Source organism: Tarenaya hassleriana, unplaced genomic scaffold (genome assembly GCF_000463585.1).
Source record: "Tarenaya hassleriana unplaced genomic scaffold, ASM46358v1 Cleome10, whole genome shotgun sequence".
Classification (NCBI taxonomy): domain Eukaryota; kingdom Viridiplantae; phylum Streptophyta; class Magnoliopsida; order Brassicales; family Cleomaceae; genus Tarenaya; species Tarenaya hassleriana.
The window spans coordinates 176,199-188,158 of record NW_010960188.1 but is presented as its reverse complement, the minus strand read 5'-3'; the positions used below and the strand labels follow the sequence as shown (position 1 = coordinate 188,158).

The following is an 11,960-nucleotide window of genomic DNA, read 5'->3' as shown; positions in this document are numbered from 1 at the left end:
ATATATATATATATATATATATATATATATATATATATATATAGCATTGTTTGTGTGACTGCCAATAAAATCAAACAAAAAATGATGCTGGGCGACAGATGCTACCTAAACGTAAATTTTGTGTAAATAAATTGAATCGGAATTTGTTCATTAAATATTATGGACAAGTGGCATCTATGTGTCCGATTTCGTGGAGAATAAAGGATATATGGCTTAAATTAAAGTTGGGGAAAAAGTTGAATTATTTGAAAGGGGAAAGGAGATTCTATAAAAGAAAGATTTTTACGCAGAGAGGCAGTCCAGTTCTCTCAAGGGTTCTTCTGACTCAGCCCTTCCCCTGGATTCTCTCTTCGTTTTCAGTTTCGAAATCTCTGTCTCTCCCGCGGTTCCAGAAATGGATTCGATTGATTTTGACAACGTGAAAGCAGAGAAAGCCAAGGCGTTGCGGCGTTACCACTCTCTCCGGAGCATCGGCCGCGTCGTCCGTGCCGCGGAGGTCTGCATCGCTCTGCTTTTCCTCTCATGGACATTCACGCGCCTTCCCTTCGCCGTCCAAATCTCCAGCGAGTTTCTCCGCCGTCTCTCCGGCGTCGTTTCGACTCCTCTGTTCATGTTCCTCCTCGGAAATTCCATCGTCATTGCTCTCCTCGCCAAGCCCTCCGATCGATCCGCCGGCGCCGACGCTGATTTCTACGAGGCGTTCGTCAGATCCGGAGAGCATCGCGCCCGGCCGTCGGATGAGAATCAGACCGAAGAGATCTTGTACGACGATAAACAGGTGATCGTGACCGAGACAAACTCGAATTCAAATTCAAAATCTGACGCGTGTGAAGAGCAGGCGTTCAGGGACGCCGAGACGGACTCGGATTCAGAAACTGAGGATCATCGGGCGGATCAGCCGAAGATCTACCTAAGAAGCAAGTCGGAGGTTAAGTTGAAGCAGAGTCCAGAGATTGGGGCCGAACGGTCACTCCGACGATCCGAGACTGAGAAGTGTGGGAGAATGGAGGAAGTTGAGGCGGAAGAGAGGGATTATCCGGAGGATGAACTCAGCAACGAGGAATTTCAGAAGACGATCGAAGCCTTCATAGCGAAACAGTTGATGTTTCATCGGCGGGAATTTCAGGCAGTGGTTCTCCATAACCAGGCCTCAAGTGCCAATCACGAGTGAAACTAGGAGTGGGATTTGGCTCCCTGTACAGTTCCCGTTAATATGTTTGAAAATAGATACCGTACGTTATCACCGTATGTCATGCCATGTTTACGTACAAAACTATTTAGGTATATATGTTCGGATCGAATTTCTCCAGCGATTCGAACGGATAAGCGCTTCATCTGTTGTATTAATTATGAACGATACTCTATTTTATTCTATTAAAATTGGAATTTTAATATTCTCGTCTGGTTTCAAGTATGTCAGTAATGATACAAACTTGAACTTGAAGTAGACTTTTTTGTCTCGTGCAATGAGATATTATGACACACCAAACCCTTTTGTTTCAGTGGGCGGTTAAGGAACCGTCGATTCAGTTCGTCCCTTTTTTCTTTCCAAATCCTGAATCCGATCTTTCTGAAAACAAATAGTCATCTCAAAGTCCGAGAAAGCAGCGAAGTTCGAAATGTTGGATTTATTAAAATCTTGTATGGAAGAGGAACCAGTTTCGAAGATTAAGAAGTCGTACTATAATAATCACGAGGGACAAAGGCTATGAAAAGACAACACTCTCCGGCGACGGAAGCTTCCTTCTTAATGTTTCAAGGGAATGATTGATGGCCTCATAAGTCGATCGTGGAGTTTCCAGTCGCGTTTGTCTCGATCGATTGGATGTTTACTTTCACTGTTCCGCATGTCGTGGTCCATGCGATTAATAATATTAAAATATATAGTAATGATATTTAGGTTAAGCCGCGCAGCAATCAATCATCTTGCAATAATTTTGAAAGGAAAAGTGTATAATATATGCACGTCCATGCAGACACCCACGCATGAAAATATATATAAATGTAACTTTATTTTTCTCAAAGCCCGTAATATCTGCCAGGCAAAAGTCGCTTCTTTTGACACGCTTAGATCCTCTAAGATCTCCATTTTTCTTTTGCCCATTTGATTAGGAGCACTCATATGATTATTTCCATTCACAGGAATTTATAACAAAACGCCGGATTTTGTTCCTTTTTTCAAACGTTATTAGCTACAGTACCCTTTGCATGGAAGCAATCATGGAAAATTGTGCAAGATGTTGATGTTGACATACATCATTATAGCTGCATGTTTGAAGATTATATAGTTTGGAAACATTATGCCCCACTTCACAGCTCAGGCCGGGGAAAACTTTATCAACGAGGAAGAAAAGAGAGAGAGAGAGAGAGACCCGATCTGTCTCATTCCCAATTCCCATATGTATATCAAATCAAATCAACAAACTTAGGGTTTTATGACAAAATTTGATTTTCTCTCTCCTCTCTCTTAATTACCACTTGCATGTTTTGTTTTTTCATCTGATTTTTGGACAGACACGTGTTGATTCCCTACCAAGCCGTATAACTGGGCCCTCCTCTCACCTACGCCCTTAGACAGGATAGTTTCCTCTGTTACAAATTTCTTCGAGATGACGTGTCACGGGTGAGAGACCCGTTTTGGTGCGGAGCAGATCTAAATGAAAACGAGGCACATTTATGCACACTGGCTTCGGCGGATGGGAAATGCGGTAATCAAATGATAACATATCGAGAGTGGAAAACAGGGGCGGGCCAAGTATAAGTGGCACCCACCCACACTGTCCGATATATCATTTGTTTAGCACCGACTTCAGTGGTACCTAATGAAACACAATTATTGCTATCGTTTTTAAATTTTAATTTTAAAATGAATTTAATGAGTTTGCATGGGCTCTTTAAGGCCCACGTTGTATATAATATATTAGAGAGTATCTCTGCGATGGGCTAAAATAAAGGATGGTATCAGTCAGTGTTAGGCCCAACACACCTGGGCTGATGATGGAGCCCATTAACTAAATTAAGCCCCTCCCGATAAAAAATAAATAAATTAAAAGACCAATAATCTTTAACATCTAATTTTCAGTCGGAAAAAAACATTTTGTTTGATTAATTAGTCCACAGATAAATAAAGATGGAAAAAGAGAGACGACCTACGAGTCAAGGGCAGTCTTTTTGTTTGATCTTCTTCTCTCTCGTGAGCGTTTTAATTCTCAGGTCAATGATGGCTCCCTCTCTCTGGTGGGGCCTGAGGAAAGGTTCTGCGTTGCTTCCTCGCGTCTCCGCCTTATGAAATTTCTCCCTCGTCCCCACCACCCAACATAAAATCCCATCAAACCTCAAAAGGAACATAAGTTCCTTCTTACACATCGGTTACTTGTCCAATACGACGAAGGCCAATGTCGTCGACTTCTTCCTCTGGCTCAGAACTCAATCTGGCCACAGTCAAGATGGTTCTCTCGGCCGCTACCTCCGTGGCCGCCGCCGCCATGGTGGCTCGCTCAGTGGCCAACGATTACTTGCCCGATGAGCTTCGTTACCACGTCTCCTACTATTTCCACCGATTCTTTGGCTACTTCTCCTCTCAAATGACAATAGTCATCGACGAATCCCGAGGTTATGTCCCCAACGAAGTCTTCAAGGCCGCCGAGACCTATCTCGCCACCAAGATCTCTCCTTCAACGAGAAGGATAAACGTGAGCAAAGAAGATAAAGACAAAAACTTCAACGTCACGGTGGATCGTGACGAGGAAGTCACCGACACCTTCAATGGCGTCAAACTCCGTTGGATCCTCGTCTGCCGTCAGGTTGAAACCAACGGCTCCCGCAACTCAACCCAGCGATTGGAGGAACGGTCCTTCGAGCTGAGCTTCCACAAGAAATTCAAGAACCTTGTTCTTGAATCTTACTTGCCCTTCCTGGTGAAACAAGCCGTTTCCATGAGACAGAAGGCGAAAACGCTCAAGCTCTTCACCCTCGACCCCGATAACATGTACGGGAACTATTCCGAGGCGTGGATCTCGGTGACGCTCGACCACCCTTCCACATTCCAGACTCTGGCGTTGGATCCAGAGTTCAAGAGGAGTATAATGGAGGATATCGATCGGTTTGTGGAGCGGAAGGACTTTTACAGGAAGGTGGGGAAGGCATGGAAGAGAGGGTACTTGTTGTACGGTCCGCCTGGGACAGGGAAATCAAGTTTGATAGCTGCAATGGCCAATTATCTCAACTTCGATATATACGACTTGGATTTGACTGCTGTCAGGACCAACTCCGAGCTGAGAAGGTTGCTCATTGCCACTGCCAACCGCTCTATTCTTGTCGTTGAGGATATCGACTGCACCATCGACCTCAAGGATCGGACCGCCACTGAACCACCTCCCAACTCTCAAGAAAATGACGACCCTCCTCAAAGCAAGGTGATAACTCGTGATCTATGGCAGTTCTGAAGTGGTTAATATTACATTGCAATATATATATATATAACTTTTGTTAAAATCTTTTGTAGGTGACACTGTCGGGGCTATTGAATTTCGTGGATGGGCTGTGGTCGAGCTGCGGGGACGAGAGGATAATAATATTCACGACGAACTACAAAGAGAAACTGGACAGTGCGTTGTTAAGACCGGGTCGGATGGACATGCACATCAACATGTCGTATTGCACAGCAAGCGGGTTCAAGGTTCTTGCATCAAACTATCTGGACATCGAAGAACACAGGCTGTTCTCTGAGATAGAGGATGCCATTAATGCCGCTGAGGTTTCTCCTGCGGATGTGGCTGAGTGTCTCTTGAGGAATGATTCCATCGATGAAGTTCTCGAGGGTTTGCTCGAATTCTTGAAATCCAAGAAGATTCATGAAGAGGACGAGGTCAAAGCCAAAATCATCAAGGATCAATAGTTGAAGAAGAGTAACAAAAATTAATCTTACCATTATTCGTGTGGATCTATCCACATCGGCATTGTATTGTCATGAAAAAATATCCCGGCTTGGTTAAACAAAGACAGCAAATGTAACAACTCTCCATGAGAAAGCTTGGACGGCCTCTTGTCTTCTAACCCACTTGATCTAAGAACTCCGATTATCCTCTCCTTGAACAGACTTGGATTCGTAGCCAAACACGACCCATCTTCTTCCCCATCTCCACTAAGACCGAAACTGTTGTTCCACTCACGCAGTTTCAGTAACTCCATAACCTTCTTCTTCTGCTTGAATGTGGCCCCGAGTGTCTTATTCTTCTTCCCAAAACAAGTGCGGGTAAAAGCCAGCCATTCTTGAAGATTCACGTCAGGTGTTACTTCCTTTGGTCTGATCATAACCACAGAAGAATCAACTTTGGGGCATGGGACAAACTCCCTTTTACTTACATCCATCACAAAGTCGACGTGGGCCATCAACTTCACATTCACAGCCAGTCTGTTGAAATCAGCATCCCCTGGATTTGCCAGTAGCCTCTGCGCAAACTCCTTTTGAAGCAGAAGCGTGGCGCTCCTAAACGTGTTGGAGCCGTACACAAGTTTAGCCACAAGTGGAGAAGATATATTGTACGGAATGTTTGCAACCACCAGATCAAACCGAGGGAACTCTGCCTTGAGAGCGTCCTTTTGTATAACCTACAAAAATAAGACATTTCATCGAGCATGTTATACAAGGTTCAGAAGCCTTCATGAAACAAGAGAGTTCGAACTTATCTTCTCGATCTGTAATCACAAAACAAACAAAGGTTTTCCCTTGCTAATGTCTCGTATTACTTTTTAAGTGGAAATGAGCTATTCTCCGTCAGATCAGAATCAGAACAAAGTTTCAGTTTACTCATTGGCATTTCAATGGACAGATCTCGGTTAATCTGAAGAAATTTCGTATCGACAGTAACCTAGAGCCGCTATCGTCAAAATCATTCTCCCCCTTTGACTCCTTGGATATCATTTAGTTTCTGTGAGGCATTTCGTCAGACAAATTACGGACAAGCAAAACAAAAAAGGAACAAACTTTACCGTGAGTTTGTCTTCAAACCCAAGTTCTGCAACACGCTTGTGGAGAATCTCTACCATCCGCTTGTCCACCTCCACGGCTACGACATTCTGGGCAGCTTGTAGAAGCTTCAGCGTGAGATTCCCAGTTCCGGGTCCAATCTCCAGTACGGTGTCTGTCGTCCTGACATCGGAGCTACAGACAATGGCGTCGAGGATTCTGTTGTTCGTAAGAAGGTGCTGACCTTTGCTCTTGTACAGATACAACCTCTCTTGTTCCCTTTTCCCTTCGGCGTATGCGTTTCCCTCGTAACATCCCCGACGGTCACCGTGATCGGATTTTGTACGGACATGCGACTGGGAATTTCGCCGGAAAACGGAGGAAAACAAGCAGGAAGCAGATGGTTTGGGTTTTCCGAGGGTGTGGTTCTTCAATCGAAGAATCATATTCTACTCAATGAAGAAAATGTCATTAAAGGTTACGACTTTAGCCGAGCAGAGACGACGTAACGTTTGTATAATTTTGCACAGCAATCTTCAAGCAGAGACGACGTAACGTTTGGGGCAGGATCGTCAAAACGGCAGGCTGTTTTTCTATGAAATGTCGAACAACGCCATACGGCGTAGTTTTGATTAATACCGGCGAGGGCAGCCGAGCTGCCTGTTTCTCGACTTCTCCGTTCCCTCTCTCGGATGACTGATACAATCTAGTGCAAATCCGTCATCGATCCAGTTAGCGAAGATGAGGAAACGGGATTTGGCAATCTTAATGCTCTCTGCCTTTGCAATTTTCTTCACTCTTCTGGTACTTTTGCCCCCAATTTCTTTTGCAGTTGTAGAATCCAAAAACCCTCTAGAACCCTTAATCGATCTGTCTCTAAAACGAAACACCGATTCTCTCATCTGGGTGATACTCGATTACTTATTCGATCCGCTAGTATGACACAAGTTTTGGCTTGTCACCTACGTGTTGTAATTCTCAGACGGGTTGTTTTGTTTTGCCGTAGCATTTGGTATTATCTTCTGTTTCGGCAAAGTTCTGTCGTACTTAATGGGCTCATGCCTTTAGCCATTGATTCAAATCTATGCTATTTGTCCTTTTGATCAGTTTTCATGCCATGGTGCTGCTTCCGTTTCGTCGATTTTGCCCCGATATACCATTGTGATGGTTGTGTTTCTGAAGGTCCTTTCCGCTGATTTTCTGAGATTTAATTCTTTGATTTGCAGCACGAGGGTGATTTTTCTTTCAAGGAAGCATGGTTCCATTTGTACGATGAGTATCCGGTCAAACACGAAGCTGATCGTCTCCCCCCACCTATTGTAGCTGATCTTAATGGTGATGGAAAGAAAGAGGTTCTCGTTGCAACAAATGACGCCAAAATTCAGGTACCTTCTTCACAGATTCGTTGTCCTACTTTGTTTTTTCGCGATTCTAGGTGGGTGGATATTCCTATTCCGTACATTTTTCTGCCTTTCTCTGAATTTTGGTAGCCAATAGTCAATACTAAGTTTGAAGAAAAGATTGCAGCTTAGGAGTTATGCTGTGTCATTATGACTTAGGACATTTTTCAGATCAAGTACTCACTGTTTTGTTTGATGGGATAGGTCCTGGAGCCTCATTCAAGGCGTGTGGATGAAGGGTTTAGTGAAGCTCGCGTTCTTGCAGAGGTCAGCCTTTTACCAGACAAAATCCGTGTCGCTTCAGGTAGGCGTGCAGTGGCCATGGCCACGGGTGTTATTGATCGATACTATAAACAAGGACAACCCCAGAAGCAGGTTTTGGTCGTTGTTACCTCAGGTTGGTATGTGATCTGTTTTGATCACAACCTCAAGAAACTGTGGGAAGAAAATCTGCAGGTTTTTATCCTTTTCATTTTCTTTTACGCTATTTCTAGATTCTCTGTTATATTATCTCTCCTTATGATTATTATCCATGGCGGTGAACTTGCAGGAAGATTTTCCACATAATGCGCACCACCGGGAGGTTGCAATTTCAATAAGCAATTATACTTTGAAACATGGTGATACTGGTTTGGTTATAGTTGGTGGAAGGATGGAAATGCAGCCATTTGTATGTAACATGCACTTTCCCCTCTATAAACTTCTTTTTTATTTGACTTACATATACTAATAATAATTATGTCTGTAAACCGCTGTTAGAATCACATGGACCCATTTGAGGAGCTTGGCATGGCAGCGCGAAATGCTGAGCAACACAGAAGGAGTGCAACTGAGAATCAGGTACAAAAATAGTGCAAAGTTTATATACGATAGTCTCTTCTTACTGATTCTGGTATCTATCCAAGTTGTGCCTCCCTTTGATTTCCTTTCATCTACATTTCGATAGCTAAAACAAATAATTACAATTTTGTAATTAGGCATTCTCCATGGTGCTTATTTGAGTATTTGAATTGTTTAGAAGAACTTAACCTTCTTTGCAGGCCTCCGAAGACTCTGGAGCTGTGAATCTGCGTCATTTTGCTGTTTATGCGTTCGCTGGACGGACTGGCGTGCTTCGTTGGAGGAAAAAGACCGATGTCAGTCATTTTTCCCCTTTTCTGTTCATCTTTTTGATCTGATTATAACCTAATTCGATTTAACATTGTTATGAGAGTATTGTGTAATCTTTTGTCTGCAACAGATGTGGAGTTATATGTTAATTTACGTTTTTTTTTTCTTTAAAGGATATTGCAGCTCAGACTTCAGATGCATCACATTTAGTTCCTCAACATAACTACAAGCTTGACGTGCACGCTATAAATAGCCGTCAGCCTGGAGAGGTAACAGTAGAACCCATTCGCCAGTGATTAGTGGGCAATCATGCATTACAAAGCCTCTTTTCATTTAGCGCTCAAGATATCAGATTGAAGATGCGATGTTCTAACCATCCTATCAAAGCTGCATATTGTTAGTTATCAATGCATGGTTCTCTGAGTTGTGTTGTGCTGAAGTTTGAATGCAGGGAATTCAGGGAATCGATACTCGGTGTTGTGCCCCATCATTGGGTAGGTCTTATCTATCTATATAAGGGCATTCTTCATCTAGTAAGTGAAGTCAACTGATTCACGTTACATTGTGTTTCTATCAGGACCGGCGTGAAGATACATTGTTGAAGCTTGCTCATTTCAGACGACACAAGAGGAAAACATTGAAGAGATTATCTGGTAAGTCTACAGCTTATCCGTTTCACAAGCCTGAGGAACACACACCCCCTGGGAAGGACTCATCGAAAAAGATTCCAAAAATGATTGGGAAAGCCGCACACTATGCTGGTTCAGCAAAATCCAAGAAGGTAAGGTTGAGAGTACAGAACAAATTCTGCGACATGAACGATTTAGGTTGTTTAAAGAGGGGTATGGTTTTGCAGGCTATCCAGTACATTCCAACTATAACAAATTACACCCAGCTTTGGTGGGTCCCTAATGTTGTTGTGTCTCATCAGAAAGAAGGAATAGAAGCTATTCATTTGGCATCTGGTCGAACTCTCTGCAAGGTATGTCCTACAGCTTGAAATTCACAACATGAACGGTGCTTAAAATTTCATAGAACAAATTAGAGTGAGTTAAATAAATTTGATTTACGGAATTTCTTCCAATCTTCAGCTTCATCTGCTTGAAGGTGGTCTTCATGCAGACATTAATGGAGACGGCGTGCTGGACCACGTACAGGTACCTGTTTGACAAAGCAGCTCTCTCTTCAATGAATTTCCCCTTTTGGATCTCCGAATATCGTGACTGTCTTTTCCCTCCGACTTAGGCTGTAGGTGGTAATGTTGGAGAGAGAACCGTAGTGAGCGGATCAATGGAAGTGTTGAAACCATGCTGGGCAGTGGCGACCTCAGGTGTGCCTGTCCGTGAACAGCTATTCAATGTCTCAATTTGCCATCACTCCCCTTTCAACTTGTTCCAGTACGGAGAGTTCTCACGGCACTTTGTTCACACAAAGGACGTCTCTTCTCTGGAGGTTGCAACTCCCATTCTCATCCCCAGAGACGATGGTCACAGGCACCGCCAGGGAAGTCACGGTGATGTGATCTTTTTGACAAATCGTGGCGAGGTAATCCTTTTCTCTTCGTAATCTGAATTTGATCAGATGGGTTTCATCTGACCATTCCGACAAAATCCAAGTTACGTGGCTGTACTTGTGGAACATGATCAGAAGTCGATTTCAGTTGGGTCCATATGATAAAATCAAAAAGTCAAACCAATTCAGTCGGTCAGTTGTCTGTATTGTTTGGACCGTAGGGTGACCTGAAATGAGTTTATCAGATCAAAAGCTCTGAACTAAACCATTGTTGGTCAGTTGGACGCTGGCTTATGAAAAACCCTTTTGAGGAACGTTGATCATGTCAGGTAACATCGTACAAGCCTGGATTGCACGGCCACGATGCGTTGTGGCAGTGGGAGCTCCTGACAGAAGCAACGTGGTCCAATCTGCCTTCCCCTTCAGGAATGATGATGGAGTCTGGCAGTGTGGTTCCCACCCTGAAGTCGTTCTCTCTGCGTCTGCACGATAATCAGCCGATGATACTTGCTGGCGGAGATCAGGCTGCGGTCGTTATATCCCCTGGCGGAAGCATTAAGACGTCGATAGAGCTGCCGTCTCAGCCCACGCATGCCCTCGTCACTGACGACTTCTCCAACGATGGTCTGACTGATATTATCGTCATGACTTCCAACGGAGTTTATGGGTTCGTTCAGACAAGACAGCCAGGTGCTTTGTTCTTCAGTACGTTGGTCGGCTGTCTCTTAGTTGTCATGGGTGTGATTTTCGTCACCCAACACTTGAACTCCATGAAAGCCAAGCCTCGAGCTTCTTCCTCTTCCGGCTTTCTGTAACAAAAAACATTGGTTTAACCAAAACCGAATAGCTTTCTATTTTATATGCCTATGCTTTTTTTGCCTTTTTTAAAAAAACAATTTCCTTGTAACCAAAGTTTATAATTTACCAGCTTTGTTTGAGTGCCTGACACGTTTGAGGTTTTTTTTCGTTTGGATGCGAATATAATTTTTTGCTTATTAACCCAATTAAAACAATTGCCCCGAATTTATCAGATTCTGGAACTCTCGAGTATAAAAAGAATGGCTAGAGAGTATTTTGTGTAAACAAAAGGTTGGACCACCCTACACTCTTTAATTATTGAAATGCCCAATGGAAGCAATGAGTATCGTAATGATTTGCACGATGATGACAATATGTGAGGTTTTATAATCGAAGGATCAAAAAGAGTGGGTTGATGATGATTTTGCCACGTAACTTTTTTGGGGGTCGGTGCATTTACTTGAAAATTTTGACATTGTAATAATAGTTTCCACTTTACGGGATTATCATTCCAATCACATACATAAAATAAGAATGTGGATGGGGATCACCTCTACGTGTCTGCATAATCAGCAAGGCATAATATAATTTTCTTGTGTTTCGCAACGTTAATGGGCTCAATGCCATTGCCACGCCCTTTAGTTTTTTTACCACCGAAATCGCATATATGGTGTCTACAATATCAATCGCTAAATTTATATATATATATATATGTGTGTATATATATATTGTAGAATTAGTCGTGAGATTCCATGTTTAATAAAAAATTTGTTTTGCGGACTCAATTTTTATATTTAAACATGTAAATGGAGTATTCATGGATATTTACTGTCATCTTATTCAGCTAACGATGGTTGACAATTTGGAGTAATAACTATAGTATACAGTGCACGCAAAGCAAAGAAAACTATATACGCGTAAAAACGTTGAATAACGGACCGTCATATCATGATTTTCCTCCTCCATAGTCGAATGGTTCATTACATAGCTCTAAAAAAATCATACATATAGATGTACCCATAGGCGGTTTGGAACGAACTTATAACTATTACTTTTACATATGCACGTGATGTGACAATATGGAATATCAACTCTTTGCATTTCGTCTGTAAGATATAACTGTTATCATTACAATCTTTAAACAAGAACCACATGCACGTACGTATGCATGC

At 42.7% G+C, this 11,960-nt stretch overlaps 4 protein-coding genes across 5 annotated transcripts; 3 read left to right on the top strand and 1 right to left on the bottom strand.

Annotated features, from left to right (window-relative positions):
- Positions 1-275: 275 nt before the first annotated feature.
- LOC104826664 lies at positions 276-1,396 on the top strand. Its single transcript, XM_010559479.2, has one exon. It carries the CDS (start codon positions 395-397, stop codon positions 1,169-1,171), a length of 777 nt encoding a protein of 258 aa, XP_010557781.1. The 5' UTR covers positions 276-394; the 3' UTR covers positions 1,172-1,396.
- Positions 1,397-3,066: 1,670 nt separating this feature from the next.
- LOC104826644 (protein HYPER-SENSITIVITY-RELATED 4) lies at positions 3,067-4,921 on the top strand. Its single transcript, XM_010559447.2, has 2 exons — positions 3,067-4,415; positions 4,505-4,921. The coding sequence occupies exons 1-2, from the start codon at positions 3,396-3,398 to the stop codon at positions 4,895-4,897; spliced, it is 1,413 nt and encodes a 470-aa protein (XP_010557749.1). The 5' UTR covers positions 3,067-3,395; the 3' UTR covers positions 4,898-4,921.
- Positions 4,741-6,543, bottom strand: LOC104826654 (ribosomal RNA small subunit methyltransferase, mitochondrial). Of its 2 annotated transcripts, XM_010559460.1 has the most exons (3): positions 5,992-6,543; positions 4,928-5,610; positions 4,741-4,833 (listed from the first exon to the last, which is right to left on the bottom strand). In XM_010559460.1, the coding sequence occupies exons 1-2, from the start codon at positions 6,412-6,414 to the stop codon at positions 4,930-4,932; spliced, it is 1,104 nt and encodes a 367-aa protein (XP_010557762.1). In that variant the 5' UTR covers positions 6,415-6,543; the 3' UTR covers positions 4,741-4,833; positions 4,928-4,929. The 2 variants fall into 2 exon arrangements, with proteins under 2 accessions (XP_010557762.1, XP_010557772.1); XM_010559470.1 differs by lacking the exon at positions 4,741-4,833 and having other exon boundaries at positions 4,898-5,610.
- An 82-nt stretch (positions 6,544-6,625) lies between these two features.
- On the top strand, positions 6,626-10,936 carry LOC104826639. Its single transcript, XM_010559434.2, has 13 exons — positions 6,626-6,772; positions 7,195-7,353; positions 7,573-7,824; positions 7,919-8,038; positions 8,128-8,208; positions 8,409-8,504; positions 8,652-8,747; positions 8,919-8,972; positions 9,056-9,259; positions 9,335-9,460; positions 9,570-9,635; positions 9,724-10,023; positions 10,320-10,936. The coding sequence occupies exons 1-13, from the start codon at positions 6,710-6,712 to the stop codon at positions 10,803-10,805; spliced, it is 2,103 nt and encodes a 700-aa protein (XP_010557736.1). The 5' UTR covers positions 6,626-6,709; the 3' UTR covers positions 10,806-10,936.
- The last annotated feature ends 1,024 nt before the right edge of the window (positions 10,937-11,960 follow it).